Here is an 18101-nt window from a genome sequence, read left to right as displayed (position 1 = left end):
TTCCAGAAATGCCCCCCCGCGCCAGCCCTCTGGGACACAGGACAACCAGGAAAAGCCTCTTCCCTGGGAATGGTTACTCATGAGGAAGTCAGGTGAAGTTTGCAATTTGCAATTTGCAATGTGAAAAGGGAGGAAAGCTTTGGGGGTAGCTATTACAGGCAATTGCAGCAGGGAAAATTAGGCTGATGTGAGAAGATATAGACTTGCCCATTCCATATGGATACCACCTTGGTATTGCAGCAGTCTTTCCAACAAAGCAAATTTGAGACTAATGTCATGGAAGATGGGGAAAGTGTAGACAGGGCACAGAAACACCACGAGGCCATGGGGACATGTGGAGAGGGAGACACTGCTTCCCAGTACCACTTTCCCAGAAGAAGAGTTGGTTTTTATACCCTGCTTCTCACTGCCCAAAGGACTCTCAGAATGGCTTTTAATATGCCATTTCTGCATGGAGGAGTAAAATGTGAGTGGCTTCCTGCTGGCAAATGCAGGATGGTAAATCTCGTGTTTGCAGCCCTCCTCATGGGGAGACCCCTCCCACGGTTCCCCTCTGCTCCGTTGAGGGTTTTAGCCTCCTGTCGAGGCTGCAAGGGAAAACAAGCCAGACTTCTCACTCTGCTCCTTGGTTTGTTAATCACAGCAAGCCACTAATCACAACACAACAGTACTCTTGTGGACTGAACCTCCCAGCCCTGAAATTAATTTTTTTATTTTAAAAATGGCACTACCATGTTGCTATGCGGTAATGCCATAACATTGATGCATCTTTAATAAAATCAACACTGCCCCATTGCTATGGAGAAACACGAGAACAATACAGCCTGTATTACTCAAAGCAGGAAATGGAGGGGGGAGGGTGGGAGTGAGGGTGGGACAAAGCTGATGAGACTATTGTGCATTTCCCCCCTCCATATGGTCTTATTCCTGGTTGATCACTGGTGGTTAGCATGATTTAGGTGGTGATCCAGTTTTCTGGATTCCCGAAATCACAATTTAAAAATGGCCAAATTGCAACCCAGCTACTGGACAGTCTTGGGATGTTGGCAATGTCATGTGGAGGGGGCTATATATGCTGCTAACATGCAAGGCTGTCCAGGAACATTTTCCTCATACAGAAAATGTTCCACAGCCTCTCCCCACAAGAGGCGCCCTGTGAGGTAGGTGAGGCTGAAAGAGCTCTGAAAGTGTTCTGTAAGAACAGTTTCCAACAGGACTGTGACTAGCACAAGGACAATCTGCTTGTGGAAGAGAGGGAAATCCAATCCAGCTCACCCATTAGTGCTCTTAACCACTGCACTAAACTATACGAATGGCCATTGGCTTAAAGAGATGTAGCTAGAGCACAGGCAGAAGCAGCTGTTGCAGGAGGACAGTGTAAGTTTTTTTGACTATTAGGGGATTCTTTTCCTTTCAATATGGACCTTCTGGCCAATGGCTTTTCAGAGCAATCCAAGGAGGAATTTCTTACATGGAGAGGTGATTGAATGGTTAATAAGATTTGCAATTTCAGAAGGGAGGAATGATTTGTCTTCTGTGTTCTCTGTGTGTGTGTTTGTGTGTGTGTGTGTGCATAGAGGGGAGTGCAACACAGCCTTCTGTCTCCATCCCAAGCAGCCCTTTCCTTCAGGGGATCTGATCTCTGCAGTCTAGAGAGGAGCATTCATTCTGTGGGTTCTCCAGGTCAAACCTGGAACCTGGAAACCCTGACCAGTGGTGGGGATGGTAGCCTCCAGCTGGGACCTGGATATCCCACTTCTGGGTTTTCTCAAGGGTTTCTCAATGGTAAAAAAGTTGATGAAAGAGGCAATCATGGAGAAACCCTCTGTAAGATCTTTACCAGCCAATGTTTTCATGTTTGATATTGAACTGAACTGAACAATGTACTGACTGAAATGTTTTATGTTCTGTAAGCAAATAATTTCAATATTTTTCTTAAAGGAAGAAACTGTGACAAGTTTTTGAATTATTTGATGTTCATTGTTATTAGCAAGTCCTGCATGCCAGCATTTCTCTTTGTTTCCCACCTGGAGCCTGACATCCCTGCACCTTCATGGGATCCAAGCCAGGACTTTTCTCCAGGCAGACTGATCTCTGTTGCCTGTAAATGTCCTGCAATTCCAGCAAATCCCCAGGGCTCAGCCTCTCCCATCCTGCAACCTCTCTGCCACAGAGTTCCCCCCTCCCAAGCAAGCCCACTCACCGGGAGCCTGGAGATAAGTTGTCACAGTAGAGTCCTCCCTCCAAAACAGCCATCTTTCCCTGGGGAGCTGGTCTCTACAGTCCAGTTCCAGGAGATTTTCAGGCTGCAGCTGGGTCAGGAATGTTCCTTGAGGTTTGGAGGGAGGGGCTCAAGAGTCCAGGTGTGAGCAGGAGCTTTTGCCATATAGCCAGCCCCCAGGAAGGCCACAGTGCAGGTGTGCATCCTAGTGCCCGTTGTATTCCTGGATACAAAGGGGCTTTGCCTCTAGTACATAAATAAAGGTGGATAGCTGTAGAACAAAGATTCAGACTTTTTTCTAGCAAAATGAAGATGTTTAACAGATTCAAGGACCAAAAAGATTCAAGCTTAGCATATAACATTACCATATGTTTGGGTTCAATGCTGGAAGGGGAAACATAGTAAAGGAAATAAATCTGTCAAAATCAGGGATAAATGGGCAGATGCATCCTCAACTAAAAAGCCAAAAGCAATCCCTGTCACCAAACTCAGTCTCCTCTCAAGCATGGAGGATGTGTAGAATTGTCTCCCCTGTCCCTGGACCAGAGAAATACATATAATTCTAAATTATATTACAATCTACTATTCAGTTCTATTATTCCAAATAAGAAATGAAATAATATAAAGAGAATGTCTAGTCTTGCTGGGGGATTATTAGGAATGTAGATGTCAGGGCTCAATGAGGTTAGCATGTGTAGTGAGATAAGAAACCAATATCCTCGTTGAGTCCTGGGGATTCCATTATAATACTTTGCATCTCAGCAATTTGCCTTTCCAATCTGTTCTTAAATTTCCTTTGTAGTAAAACAGCTACTTTGAGGTTACCCATTGAATGTGCTAGGTTAAAGTATTCTCCTACAAGTTTCTCTGTCTTGTGATTCTTGATTTCAGATTTGTGTCCATTAATCCTTTGATGGAGCATTTGACCTGTTTGCCCTATGTAGAGAATGGAAGGGCATTGTTAGCATTTAATGCCATATAAAATATTAGAAGATGAATATGTGAATAAGCCTGAGATTGTGTAGCTCAGTGGTTCTCAACCTTGGGGTCGCGACCCCAATTGGGGTCACCTGGCCCCTTCCGCAGGGTCACCAGATTGGTGGCCATGGCAGCTGGCGAGGGAAGCAGGTGGCGGCGGGCAGCAACAGGCGGAGGAGGCAGGTGATGGCGGTGGCCGCCTCCACGCCACCTCCAGATTGTTGTGTGCCTGTACACGCACACCACCTCACATGCCTGTGCATGCCGCCTGCATGCGTGTGGACTGCCCCTGCCGCTGCTGCCACAGTTGGGGTCACAGCGTTACGGTGTAGTTGATGTTGTTAGGTCTACTGATTGAGCATTTTCCCACAGAGGTGTTAAACTTGCACCGCCTCCTGCTTGCAAATGTGTGTTTGCAAGTTTCCTGACAGGAGACCCATCCTGCATTTTCCCACCATCTCATTGCAGCTTTTTGCCTCCCAACAAGGTGGCAAGGGAAAACAAAGCAAACTTCTCCCCCTGCTCCTTGGCTTGTCAATCACCCAAGCCACCAGTCCCAGCACAACTGTTGTTTCAGGGACTCGCGCTTACTCTTACCCAGCCCCAAAATTAATTTTTAAATACCAAAAAAGCTTAGTATGTGATTGTGCCACAACACTTCAGTGTGTTTTTTTAAATTAACACTTCAGTGTTGCTATGGAGAAACAACACAACAATAAAGCATCCCCCTCTTTTGGGGATTCTTGGTGTTTTGGTCTCTATGTGCAGATAGTGAGAGGCTAGCCATGGTAACTGGACCCTGATGAGTGATTTTGTGTGAAGAGTAAGGCTGAAAAACAAGGAGCACGGATGCCTAGCTGATCAGGAGAGGGCTGCTCCATCACATGCCACTCCCCACTTTCCTCGTTAAAACCCAAACGCCAGAAAACACAAACGGGGATGTGTCTTGGCTGCCCAATCCCAAAACAGACAAGGACAATGAACAGAACATTTTATTTTAACTTGTGCAATGTAGCTTTGCGGTTCCACAGTCTACCAAAGGCATGCTCCACAACATTCCTTGCTCTGGCATGCCTCCTGTTGTAGTAACTCTGCTGATTGGTGCATGGCCACTTGTAGGGAGTCATGAGCCACTTCTTCAGGGGGTGTGTTCCATTAGCCAAGATCAGGGCTGGCACCTGAACTCCCTCTATTGTTACTGTCAGGTTCCCTGGGACAAAGGCCCCCATATCCATGGTGGTGCATAGGTGGGACTCCTGAAAGACCACTCCAGCCCACCTCTGCATCTATGAACCATCCAGTGTAGTCCACGGTCCTTTGCAGGAGCATGGAGCAGAAGAACTTTCTGATGCCATACTCCCAGATGCTCCTGTTCGGGGTTTATATGCGGCTGTTGCAACAGTCCACAGTGCTAGTGCAGTGGGCAAAACCCAAGTGGCTGAACCCATCCATGTTCTAAGACAGACAAACACATGGAACATACCCTTGAGACAAAAGCAACCTTGCACCCCGAACCCTGCCAGTGTTTCCCACAGATGCCCAGTGGGATATTGCAGCATGATGTCAGAATCCTCTGGTTTCTGTCCACATTCCAGGCTTGGTGGCTTTATAGAATGTAACCATTTGTTACTGCTTATTCTTTTGATGGCTTTTAGGGTACTCTGTTATAAGATGTAACCATTGGGCTAGATAGTTTCGTTTTAAGTCTAGGCACCAAGATTTTCACTCTGGGAACCAAGGTCCTAAAACTGCGGCCATTTATCTACGGACCTTGCACCTGTGGGTCTTTGGTGTTATGTCTCTAACCAATACTATGTTGATAGAGGAATCTGGAGGGGGTGGCCGAGGGCAAGACTGTTGGTTCTGGCAACCTTAGGTCAGAACTGTCTACGTTGTTGTAAAAGGAACAGCTCGAATAAACTTCCATCTTGAAACAACAGTGGATTATATTTCTAAGTCTGGGATCTTTACACGTGTCTGCATTGCTGCATGGCTTTTTGTCAAAAAAGAGTAAATTTATAAACACGTCAGGACCACAGCCTACCTACCTTACCAATCTCTTCTCCCATGCAGACCACCTTGACGTAGAGCTCTGCCTCCATGGTGAAGCAGACCTTCAGCACAATCTGTCCAACGGTAGACATGCCCAGCTCAAACTGCTGGGAGACGAATCTGTATCAGGTAGTGTTTGCCAGGTACCAAAGAGCCATGATCACCCTCTTCTCTACCATGATGGGCCTGGCACTGAAGCCCTCCTCCTCCTCCTCCTCCTCCTCCTCCCTGATGCAAGCGAGGGTGGAGAGATGGGTTGGATGAGTGCTGCCAGCATGGCCATTGAGAGATTCTCCATTCTCAATAGATTCAAGAAATGGCCACTCTCAAGAATCAAGGGAAAATGGTGGAAAGGTGTGCTGCTTTGCAGGTTTATAAAGGTCACTTGGAGGTTGATCAGCCAAACAGCAAGTGCCAAGATGCTACACAAGAAAGTGAATCCCAGTGATAAAATAGATCAATGCTTAAATGTTATGATGTTAATGCACAGCAATGTGTAAGTCTCCATTACATGCACAGCAATGTGTAAGTCCTCAAAACCACCCCTGAGAGGGGATTGGTTGCCGAGGAACGGGAAGTAATGTTCACAATGCTGTTCAGGTTTCTCTGTTCAGGTTTCTCTGCTGCCTTGCACAGAGTGGAAAAGATGCAACACAATGGCAGAGAAATACGGGAGGGGTCTCCCATATGGAGGGCTGCAAAAACAAGGGTTACCATCCTGTGTTTCCAAGCAGGAGGCCGTGTGCGCTTTACCCCTCCGTGCGGAAACAGTCAGATTTTGCATATTCCAACATGAACACTACCTGAAGTGATACCTCCTTGTGTTTTCTAAAGCACTTCTTGGTCCAGTAGAGTGGAGAAATGCTAGGATGAGCATTTTGTTTGGGGAGCAAGTATTTTAGGAAGAAGCAAGTAGGTGCCACCAGAAAATGTATCAGTGAGCACCAGATCACCCAGCAGTGCATTACTGGAGATTAGTTATCTAAACTAAATCTGCCACGCTTCAGAAGAAGGCCCATCCCAACTTTAATCAGGGATTTGACCACTTATGCTTTGTCATCAAGATCCCATCTCACAAGGCTTTGTGCTATGGTCCAAGGAACAAATCTGTTAATGGTTCATTTATTCTAGGATAAAAGTATCTATATCAGCAAAGTACTTCTCTAATGAAAGCTGGCTGGACCAGATACTGACTGTGTATGACTGTTTGGAGAACTCCCTATCTAATCTTATTAGGAAGATTCAACTAGCCACAGGTGAGCCACTGGTGGTGTGGTGGGTGACAGGCTCAGAACCAAATGATATTGACTCTCCTGAGCATTAACCTGGAAGAAAATTGTTACTTTGGGAACACAAGTGCTGCAACCATATGTATATGTATGTTGGCACAGGGATTCAAAAAGTGTTTTTCCATGATGCAGAAGTTTGGGGGATGATGATAAATGCTCTCTTTCTCTCACACTCAGGTATTTACCATCCATCCTGCTTCTGTTGATTCCAACACAACAGTCTCCACCTCCTGCACAATGCTGATTCTATCCTGCCCTTCCAAACTGCAACTGCTGGAGGGAATTTTAAGGAATAACCTTCCCCAGACCCTTTTGGTAAACTTAAACTGTGATCTCATGCTATTTTAGGAATAGTTGTGCCCCAGAGAAATGCAGCCCCTGCTCTTTGGGTTATGAGACAGGAGCATGGGCTAGAAGATTCTTGATAACTTATCATTTGTATCCACATACAGATCTGACAGCCTTCTGATATATTTTATTTTTTCAAGTATACACTCAAGATTTGCAGTGTGAAAAATGCATACTGAAATGTGTGCTTCAGAAAGGTACATTCGTTGGAGAATTAGGGTTTGTGGCAGATTCCTGTTATGTAGAAATTTAGGATGAACTCAGGGCTGATGATCTGTAATGCATACAGTGACCCCGTCTGTGAAGTCACGTGCATAAGGTGAGTGCTTAAGTTAGTGGTTGCACCAGAAACTTTCTTCCCAAAAAATCATGGGATGTGTTGGTCGTTAGCAGTAAGTGGCAGTGTCCATTTGTATTGATATAACTGTAACCAATGAAAGACAGCTTGGAAGTTCAGCGTGGAATTTGAATGCAGAGTGGGGAAATGAATATCTAGAAAGGAATATTAGAGTAATACATGACTTTGAATTTTCTAAAATCCATAATTCACTGCTTGATTTGCCTACTGATTGGGGCAGCCCTATTTCTAGAAGTATTCAAAAGTTGCCACATGAGCAGGGCTAGCTAACTATGACTGGTGGTGCACACTGTAAATTTGACAATGCAGGAAGAAGGACAGGTACAAGCACTGTTCTGGATGACTGGTCAGGCTTGTTTCAGATATATCCGGGTGTGCGTTTAAGAAACCCCAGGCATCTAGTTAGCTTTCCTGTATGATTTAACTTCTAACCAGAGATACACCCCAGGTTTGTTCTGGGGATAGTATACAAGAATACACAGGGTCTCTGCTTTCATTCTCAGCTTTGCTACTGTGCTCTTAACAGACTATATCGTCAAAGCATCCATTGTTACATAGATAATTAAAGGAGAGCTATTCCATGTGTCTGTAGACGTTTCTTACCTCAAAGTAAGCAGGTTGCAGGCAAGGAGCCAGTTCTGAGAAGAATCTCTTGATCAACGCAACTTCCCATGTTTATATGATTCTAAACTAATCTCCTAATCATAGCTAACTGTCCCACTTGGTAAGAGTGCATGTTCTTATCTAACTCATTATAACTTCAAATACCATACAAGTTTATCTATACTTAAGATGTCATCTTTGAATATATAAAAATATTAGCTCATTGTTCCTACTTGTTACCTTAACAAAATCTATTTAAATATAGTGATTGTAGCTCATACATATAGCTCATACATATAAATATAATTTGGCCTTCAACTACTACTCCCATCCTTAAAGTATATTTTCACTTTTGCGAACATGGGCATTCTTGTGATTCTCAGATGCTTCTGCACCTAGAGCTCAACAAATTGTATCTATTGATGAAGATAAAACGTCATATCCAAAACCACAAAAACAGTTAAAACCATAAAGTGCATTTTGATTCCACTATACACTGGTATATGAGCTTACGTGTGAAACTACTCGTATTCCTGTGGGAGGACTCTTGTAGGAGGGGGACAGCTTGATGTTATTTTGTAGTTCATTGGCCCGAACCAAATGCCTGGGGGAAGAGCTCCATTTTGCAGGCCCTTTGGAACTGTGTAAACGCCTGAAGGCCCCACAGCTCTTCCTGCAGCTCATTCCACCAGTAACAAAAATGCCCTGGCCCTGTTTGAAGCCAAGTGTACGTTTCAGGGACCACCAGCAGGTTTAAATTGGTGAAGCACAGAGCTATACTGGAGGCATAGTCCACTAAACAGTCCCTCAGATATGTGGGGCCCAGGCAACAGATGGCCTTAACAGTTAAAACCAGAACCTTGAACCTGATCCAGAAGGAGCAAATGCAGTTGCCTCAGAACAGGCATAAGATGGGCTCTTCATGGTGAGAACCCACGCTGCTGCATTTTGGACCGGCTGCAATCTCCAGATCAGGGTCAAGGGCAGGCCCACATAGAGCAAGTTACTACTACTACCAACTCTCAGCTATGATTCTTGACAGGTCCATGGAGCGGTAATGCACATAAACCGTGGGAACCCAGCTGGGCATGAGGTGCTTGTGGATTCCTGGCCAAAGTTCAAAGCTGTCCTCACTCGGCCACGCAGAGAGGTAACAGCCTTGAAAGTTTCTGTGGGATACACTCTATTGGATTCTAGCAATTTATGGGTTATGGAATGATTTTTTCTATCAAGCCAGGCTCAAATGGAGAAAGAAGTATTGTTAACTACTGTTCCTAGGAAGAGAGCAAACTCTTCACCCCAAAGTTATCCTTATCCTAAATGTATGTGTTTGTTTAACATGATTTGCAGTCTCCCAACTGGAGGCAGAATAAACAAGAAGAGAGCAATAACAGTTTTGTAATATGAGAAATGACACAAGTAAAGCTTTCCCTGAAATTAGGGGAAATTTCATCTGCAAATTTTGAGGGTAACTGTCTGTTAAATGCAATCAACTGGTAGGCCAGTTGCAGTCTTTCCTGGGCACAAAAGATCTGGCTGCTGTGGTGCATGCTTTGGTTACATCTAGATTAGAGTACTGCCATGTGCTCTGTGTAGAGCTGCCCTTGAAATGTCTTTAGAAACTTCAGTTGGTACAGACTGTTGCAACTGGGATGTGGGTCATAAGGACCACATCACCCCATATTATATACCAAGCATGATATCTTCATAAAACCCTTCATATATAATGGAAAAAAATGGACATTCTCCTGTGGATATGTGATGAAGGGTTGCCACATTTTAAAGAAAGTGTTGCAGAGGTTGTTTCCTTTCCCACATGAATCTGTATGCAGTTATCTTCTTCATTAAAATGATAAACCATGTTTGAAGATACAAGTTGCTTGGCGAGGTAGTTCTAATGTAACCATGTTGCATATTGACATGCATGCTGCTTTGACTAGGTTTTTTGTCAAGACCTTTGATCTTGATTTCAAGCTCTGCTCTGGCAGCACCCAGGAGCTTCAGGTAGAAGGGAGCATAACTGATGTGGCGCTGTCACCTCCAGATGATCCCACTCATCCCTATGCTGCTCTAGGAATTCCCCCAATCTCTATGGGTGCAACATAGCACATGTGACCTGCCTCATCTTTTCCCCCTGAGTGAGTGGGGGAGAGCCGGCAGGGGTGAGAGCTTGCCCTGTGAGGCATGCCAGCTGGTAAGCCTATTTCCTGATGACAAAATTACTGCAGAGCCAGCTCTCATAGCTAAGTTACAACCAGCTAGCCTGGAGAAAAGCAGAAATACAGTTACTTCAAAGATAACTTTAAAACTCCGTATGCCGGTTTTAGGTTGCCACAGATGACTCTGATTTCTATACCAACATGTACGCAGCCTTCTACCACGATCATGATGTGTACCGCACACTCTTGCAGGACACAGATGCTGTCAACTGGGCCCAAGCCCTCCGTGTCCACGGTAACCCTCATATATATAGTTAAACCATATGTATTCAATATGTATTGAATGTTGACCTGCCCCCCCCTCCCAAAATGTTCCACAGTGGTCTTGGAGGAGGTGGAAAAGGGAGGTACTCCATGTGGGCATGTACACAGCTATGCTTCCCAACTGTATTCTGGATGATCGTGCCACTTCTGGGGTTTCTCAATGTCTGAAGAATGTTTCAGGGGTTTCTCAATTGTAAAAAAGTTGAGAAAGGCTGGGTCCGAGTGTTGGACTATGATGTGGAAGTTCCAGCTTTAAATCCCCACTGTGCCATAGTCACTCTCTCTCAACCTAACCCTACCTCACAGGGTTGCAGTGAGGATAAAATGAAGGACAGGAGAATGATGTGAACTGCTCTGGGTTCCCATTGGGGAGAAAGATGAGGTATAACTGAAGTAAGTACATAAAAATATTTTTCAGCATATACTATCTTTACACCGCCCGTGGTGCCGCGGGCCTCACGGACTAAATAAAGCTGTAAGCCCTTGGAAGGCGGGCTGTGTCCGGAATGAGGAAGGGTGCCAATTGGCCCCTTCCCCCGGACAGACTATCGGAGGGACCAATCGGCAGGCGCGAAGCGCCTGCCGATTGGTCCCTCTGATTCCTTGCCGGAGCAACTGTGAGCCGCACGTAGCGCGGCTCGCAGTTGCTCCTTGGCCGGCAGCCTGACGCCTTGGGAGGCGCGAAGCGCCTCCCGAGGCGTCAGGCCAGCGGCAAGGGAGCACCCGCCAGCCGCGCATAGCGCGGCTGGTGGGTGCTCCCTGTCCGGCGGCCTGACGCGGCGGGAGGCACAAAGCGCCTCCCGCTGCATCAGGCCGCCGCCCAGGGAGCCCCCAGCAGCTGCCCTGCGGGCGGCTGCTGGGGACTCCCGTCCCCGATTACAACGGAGCTTACAAAATGGCCGCCGAGGGACCGCAGACGGAGCCGCCTCGCAGCCAAGGATGCACCGCCGCCCGCCGCGAAGCGCCTCCTACGTGCGGCTGCCGGGGACTCCCGTCCCTGATTACAACGGAGCCGCTCCGCCTCAGGCTGCCGCCGCCAAAACTCCAGGACTCCTGCCACTCACCAGCCGCTCGCAAGCCGCTCCAGGTAGTCCCCCCCCTATACCCACTCTCACTGCTAGCGCCCATTGCATTTCAAAGTGCAATGGGCTTTTTTTACTAGTAAATCATATTTTAGGTACCTACTTTGGTTCATGGGGACATAATCTATAAAGAGCAAGAGTAGTACCTTTTTATTTGGACCAACCAAAAATCACAAAACACTGAGTCTATTGTAACCATAATTATCCCACAGTCTCAGCACAAGGAATAATATTGCCTCTGACCCTAAAAATGCTGATATCATCATCATAAATAAAAAAACAACCGTATTTGCTGCACAATAAAGTAGGTTAAAAAGAAAAAAATCCTAAGTATAACCATGGCTGAATCTGATTAGGAAAGGTGGGGAAAAGGAAAAGGCTGGGAAGAAAACAGGCATTTACAAGAAATTTCAGGGAACGAGAACTCTAGATATTGGAGGCAGTGAGAGGCAGAAGGAAAGTACAAGAGAGAATTTTCAGAAGGGTAATGTGTAGTTTCAACCATGAGGGAAGGATTGACATACGAAACCGATAGATTGTTTCCACATTAAGAGACATACCTTGTTTTAATCTCACTTTGGATTCCAGTTGGATGCTGCAAGTTGAAATTTGTTCTCTGCATTTAGGCATTCCTCCCCTCATCTCCCAGGCTGAAATTTGCAACATGCTTTCTGCACTGAGGGTCCGATGGAGGCAGCCTCCCATCATGCTTCGCTCCCTTCCCATTTTCCAAAAATTTGTTTTTTGCACTTTTGTTTTCATTGCACCCCTTAATCAAACATTCTGTGCTGTTGATCTTGGAAGCAGCCCTTCCCCCCAAAGTGTCCTGAATGTAATTTTTAAAAACCCTGAGCTGTAACATCTTTAACCGCTCCTGTGGAGCGGATAAAATAAAGCCCTAAGGGCTGTGTGGGAGGGCCTGTCCGTGATAAAAACTTGCCACTCAAGGGCCAAGTGGCCAATTGGGAGGCTCGCATAGCGCGCCTCCCTTTTGGCCACTTGGCCTGCCCTCGACTCACTGCCCAGATGCTTCGCCTCCGGAAAAGAAGCAGGGCCGCCGCGTCGACGCGGCGGCCCTGCTCCTTTCCCGGAGGCGAAGCATTGCCCTTACCGGGAGAAAAGGAGCCCACGACACCAACAAAACCCTGCTCCTTCCTACCCGCCCAGCCACGCGCCTCGCCGCCGCCACCCAGCTGCCCTTCTCGACACTCCCCACAGGCCTCCAACACAGCCTGCCCTCACCGCCCTCGCCTCTAACACAGCGCCTGCCAGGATCCACAGACACTGCCGCGGCAAGAATGGTAAGCCCCCCCGTGCCACCCCCCACAACACCTACCCTCCGACCTCTCCGGCCCCACTAACTACCCCGCTTGCCGCCCCATTCCCCCCTCTAGACAACACCTCCCACCCAGTCCCACGCCTCGCCGCCACGATCCCCCGTCACCGCCTCTCCCACCCAAACCACTTGCGCCCCACCCAGCCAGCTTACCCTGCCGCTGGTCGCCTGCTTTCCAAAACACAATGTTCGTTCCCAGCCACGGCTGCGCCCAGCCCGCACGACCCGCCCGCTGGCTTAAACTACCACAGACTAAACCAGGCATGCGCCGAATCCCGCGCATGCCTGGTCCCTCTCCCCCACGCCCACCCCGCCCCCTGGCCCTGGAGATACACCAGGCATGCGCGAGATTCCCCATTTTCCTGCTTTACTCTGCGCGACTTCCGCCGCCCGCCCACCTCTCACAGCCTCTCCGCGCCCTTGTTTGCCGCCGCCCGCCATCGCACACAAAGGGGGCCAACTCCGCAGGGCTCGCCACACCCGACAGACCTGAGGACAGGTACGCTGTGCACTGCATCCCTGTGTCTGTCGCCATTTCCCCTCCACCCACCACCAGACCCAACCCTGCCACCAAACCGTCGCGCCTGCCACCTAGCTGCTCCCTATACCCGAGACGCGCCCTGCCCAAACCGCCTCTACTCTGCCCATTTTTATAAATGGGCTTTAATTCTAGTTATAACATAATGCTGCTATATAAGACTGCAAGACTGCTTGTTAACCTAATTTATTGTGCACAAAGTGAGGGTTTTTTTTATGATGATGATATCAGTGGACTTTTGATTGACTTATGTGGACTTATGATGATGATATCAGTGGACTTTATAAAATGCTGTTTTAATGTTGAAATGTTTTGATCTTTTCCCATTTGGGGACCCTATTTGTATGGATAGGTGGCATAGAATTTTTTTGATGAATAAATACACTTCAGGCTTAACCTCACAACATGCACTCCCTTCTCTCAGTGACTGGCTATTTCCCCACTCTCTACAGGGCACCAGGATGGGCTCTATGAAGCTTCCCGAGATGCTGCTGCTGCCAAGCAAACACAGTTCTCACCATCTTCCTACATCACTTACTTGCACTCTGACCCAAATAAAATGCAGGCACGTCAGTAAGTGTCCATCTTGTCCCCCTCCCTTTCGTTTGCAGTGCAAACTGCAGCACTACATACCCTTTGGGAACCCAGAAACTTTGTAGTCAAGACAGTCATGATTAATGCTGACATTTCTTCTTGGTCTGCCTTGTGATGCCTTTGACTTCTGATAGAGCAAATAACTGTGGGAATGAACTGAAGTGCTCTTTCAGAAAGGCAGCCAGTGGCCAGCTGATAGGTCCTTATGAAAGAGGATTCAGCATCCCAGAAGACTGCTTGGCCCAGGAAGATAGGTGCCACTCCTCTAAGCGTGACAGAAGGAAGGCAAAGGCCTGTCTTAGTTTCTCACTTATGAAACTGCCAGGAAGGGGGTAAGCCCTTTGCAAAATAGGTTTCCAAAGGCTACCATATAGAGTAGAAAGGTGATGCCTGAGGATGTTCTGCCTTCCATCTGGAGATATTTACAGGTGTCTTGAAAAGAAGATGACCTGTGGAAGAGTTGCCACATTTTGTGTAGGACTCTTCCCAATGCAGTTTCTAGTGAATCACTCACTGCTGGTTCCCACAACTCTTACAACATAAGAGACTTTTAAGTGCAACTCTCACCAATGGTAATTCTGCAGGGACTTTTTCTTGGAAGCACGTATTCTAGAGTTTTGGCCAAGGCTAAAAAGACCTACTTTTTAAAATCACACTGCTCTTGGGACTATTCTGTAAATCATTGCTTTCTTTTTTAAAGTTTTAATCATATCATCATCACTACTGTTGAGACAACTTCAAGCTGGATTGGATCTACCACTTGTTCCTTACTTGTTCCTTTAGATTTTATTATTATTTTTGTTAGTATATTTGTATCCTGGTTTTCTCCCTCATGGAGACCCAAAGCAGCTTACAAAAACATGTCTGAACCAAATTTTCAAACAGTATAAAAGTATTTTAAAAAATACAAAAACGAAAAGGTAAAGGAGCCATCCTGGGCTGTTGTCTGCCAGATCAATCCAACTAGCTAAGGCAAAAACCGATGGCTAAGAGCCCTTAGGCTCTTGTCCTTTCATGCACGCTGAAGGGCTCCTGCCCTTGACCACTCCCACATGATACATATCTGCAGCAGAAGAAAGAAAAATACTCCGTTCACTTGTTCAAGCTGGCAGCCATCTTCCTTCAATTCCTACCCCGGCTACAGTATTGTGAAGCCTGTTCTCATTCATATTCGCTGCATCGTGGCCCATTAAAAACCAAAGAACTAGCAAAACGTTTGGAAATTTTCCTTCATGCCTAAATCTCCCCTTCCAGGAATCTATAAATTCCCCTTCCTTGTGACAGAGGAGGGTCATTACCACCATGCCCTGTTTTGTGAGCCTCCAAGGTGTAACAGGCTGTGCTAGACTAAGTTTACCTTTAGGCTGATCCACAAGGACACATTATTATATTTCGTTCTCCTCCTGTTGCATTAACAGTTTTTTGTGGGGTTTTCTGTTGGGGGCTCTCTTTCCTTCCAGGCTAGATCCCAGCCTGAGGCTTTCCACTTTGAATAGTTCCCATGTTGACCTGCTGAATGAAACATGGGCCTATGGGGGCAGCAAACACAGTCGTGGGTACCTGGCCGCTTTGGTGCGCTCCTTCCCCAACAGCTGCATCCTGGACAGCAATGGACGCCTGGTCAGCTGGAGCATCTTGGATCCTTTTGGTGCACTGGCACATGGCTATACCCTTCCAGAGTATCGTGGTCAGGGCTACATTACTATCATCAATAAGGACCTGGCCATGCGTGTCCATGCATTGGGCTACCCTGTATATGGCAATGTAGCCCTCGATAATGAGCGCATGCAGAATTTAAATGAGCTTTGGGGCTATCAGAGGTTAGCTGCATTGTGCCATATAATTATCCACACCCCTAAATCTGCTTTTTCCTGAGCATTTCCTGTCCTGGCAAGTGTGCCTGCAGTCTGTGGCTCCTTCGGCGTTCAGCAAACACCACCCTCCTGCTTTGTCTGTGTTGTTCAGGTGAGCTGTCAGGGCTGGAATGCATCTGTGGCTGCACCAAAGATGCCTCTTGGGAAAAGCCTGGCTGACTTGTGCTGCTTTCCCCTGCTGCACATTCAGAGGCTCCTCTCTCTTCTACCAGAGCTGGCTCAGCTGCAGGCCCTGGTTGCTGTGGCAACTCCTGGGAGACGGGAGGTGGCAGAGGGGGCATGACAGGTACTAAAGACCATAGTATTCCATGGCACTTTACTTCTGGTGAGCCAATAAACAATTCACGTTTGCCCAGGCACAGTGTTCAGCTGTATTACTTCAAGTTAATGTTCTTTTATTTATAGCCCTTCCTGCAGTTTTATAATAATAATGATTTACTGATTCTGAAATTCCTTGAAATATATATACCGCACAGAAATTACTAAGACCGTTTATGCACTGGAGGTTTCATGCCAGGCTACAGGCTGGAGTTTAGTCATGGCAGGTTGCCCCACCTCTTCCTGCACCTACATGGGGGAGCATTTGGCTGGTGCGCCTCATCCACCCTTGATTTGTGCTCCTACACGAGAGCTGGGGCAGTGAAGTTCCCAGCGCATAAACAGTCTAAGAGTAGTTCATTGAAAACATAAGGAGAAATTCCCTCATCATTCCAGAACATTGTAAACATATTTCAAATAAATTAATGGAACATTAGGCTATCAGAAGAGTTTCTTAATGTTCTTTAGCGATAATTTAATACTTGATATATCTTCCCAGACAGAAGTCAGTCCAAATCTGACAAAAAGACAAGATGTAACCCAGTAATATAATCTTTGGATCCAGGGGGAAACTAATATTTAACATGCTTCCCCTGGTACAATAGACCGGTGGTCCCCAACCACCCGGCCGCATCCCGGTGCCGGGCCATGAAGGCCCTGGCACCGGGCCACGGCTCCCTCTCCCCGCCCTCCCCCCCAGTAAGAAAGTTCCCAGGCTGTAAGCAAATCGGCCGCAAAAGCGGCCGATTAGCTTGCGGCCCAGCAAGCTTCTTTTGGGGGGGGGGGAAGGGAAGCAGGGTCGCGCATGCGCATGTGCGCCTTGCAGGGCCGCAAACAGGCATGTGCAGCCGCAAACGCACAAGCGCGGCATGCGTGGCCGGGTGATCGCCCTCCCCGCTGCCGCTGGTCCTCAGCCTCAAGAAGGTGGCGGACCACTGCAATAGACTATACTATTTTCTTGAAGTGTCTGGAGGTAGAAGGTATCAGGGAAAGTTCTTTGGGTTTATTGAAATTGTTGCTTTGGACCAGACTCAAAGAGATACCTTGGAGACATTATCATCAGTGTGGGATTTGTTCAGTAGCATTGCATATGATACAGTCTTATTCCCCCATGCAATTCAATCTCTATGTAAGCACCGAGTGTATGTTTTCATAAATGAATAAACTTTGCAGGTAGGGTGGAATCCATGCTCCTGTCTGACCTTTGTTTTTGGTCCTAATGCAACTGATACAGTCCCCTACCCATCCATCTACCCACAGACGGCTTTCTCTGCTCCTATCCTCAGCAATTCTCCCTAGGCATACTGTCATTATATTCAACTTTTAAGAAGACAAACTGAACATTCCCCCAGCTCACACTAGAATTTGGAAACTAACATCTCAATTTACTTCTTCCAGGAGCAAGTTGTACTTAAACTACACGAAACATAAAGCAACTTAATATATTTAACCGTTATCATTTTGTTTAAAGGGGCTACTTGCATGTCTGCATTTAGGAATGATCACCACAGCAGCATGCCAATAACAACGCTTGGTATTAATTTCCATTCCTGCCCTAGCTTTAGTTGGCAAAACTGGGACTGGGAGAAATGACCCCAATAGAAATAGGAAAATGTGACATGAGAGAGCCCCGCATTGGGATGGACCTGATCAGCATTGCTAAAGGGCCTTCCATGCAGGGCTCCACAATGCTGAGGAAATGCTGGGGACAGAAGCTGCTGTCCAGCACTCAAATCAATACGAAAAATGGGAGGAGATCTCACTGCTGAATTGTTGGGGCAGTTCAGCATCCAGAGGGAGGGGATCTCTGCTCCCAACAGACAAACATCCTGGAAGGGAAAATACTAAAATACAAAGGTCAAATAAGCTGCTCCCCAGACCTCTCCAACTGGCCTCCCCCTCTCTAACCTGGAAGGGGTGCTGAGTAGAGTGTACACCCCATACAAACATTTCTAGAGGGTGACTTATTTTTTTATTATTTATTTTTTTATTTATTTAGATTTTTATACCGCCCTTCCCTATGGCTC

At 46.8% G+C, this 18101-nt stretch overlaps 1 protein-coding gene across 2 annotated transcripts; it reads left to right on the top strand.

Annotated features, from left to right (window-relative positions):
• The first annotated feature begins 6375 nt into the window (after window positions 1–6375).
• Window positions 6376–17262, top strand: LOC143829571 (glycine N-acyltransferase-like protein 3). Of its 2 annotated transcripts, XM_077320713.1 has the most exons (6): window positions 6376–6507; window positions 6718–6855; window positions 8892–8999; window positions 10177–10303; window positions 13741–13861; window positions 15343–17262. In XM_077320713.1, the coding sequence occupies exons 2-6, from the start codon at window positions 6778–6780 to the stop codon at window positions 15755–15757; spliced, it is 849 nt and encodes a 282-aa protein (XP_077176828.1). In that variant the 5' UTR covers window positions 6376–6507; window positions 6718–6777; the 3' UTR covers window positions 15758–17262. The 2 variants fall into 2 exon arrangements, with proteins under 2 accessions (XP_077176828.1, XP_077176829.1); XM_077320714.1 differs by lacking the exon at window positions 6718–6855 and having other exon boundaries at window positions 6412–6507.
• The last annotated feature ends 839 nt before the right edge of the window (window positions 17263–18101 follow it).

This window comes from Paroedura picta, chromosome 2 (genome assembly GCF_049243985.1).
Source record: "Paroedura picta isolate Pp20150507F chromosome 2, Ppicta_v3.0, whole genome shotgun sequence".
Lineage (NCBI taxonomy): Eukaryota > Metazoa > Chordata > Lepidosauria > Squamata > Gekkonidae > Paroedura > Paroedura picta.
This window is presented reverse-complemented; position numbering and strand designations above follow the sequence as displayed.

Bases quoted from the DNA above. Each gene is read 5' to 3' on its own strand.
- LOC143829571 (XM_077320713.1), top strand. From the start codon at position 6,778: ATGCTGATTCTATCCTGCCCTTCCAAACTGCAACTGCTGGAGGGAATT. The intron at 9,000-10,176 runs GTAACAGCCTTG...TGCCGGTTTTAG, and splicing joins TCACTCGGCCACGCAGAGAG to GTTGCCACAGATGACTCTGA. The intron at 13,862-15,342 runs GTAAGTGTCCAT...CTTTCCTTCCAG, and splicing joins AATAAAATGCAGGCACGTCA to GCTAGATCCCAGCCTGAGGC.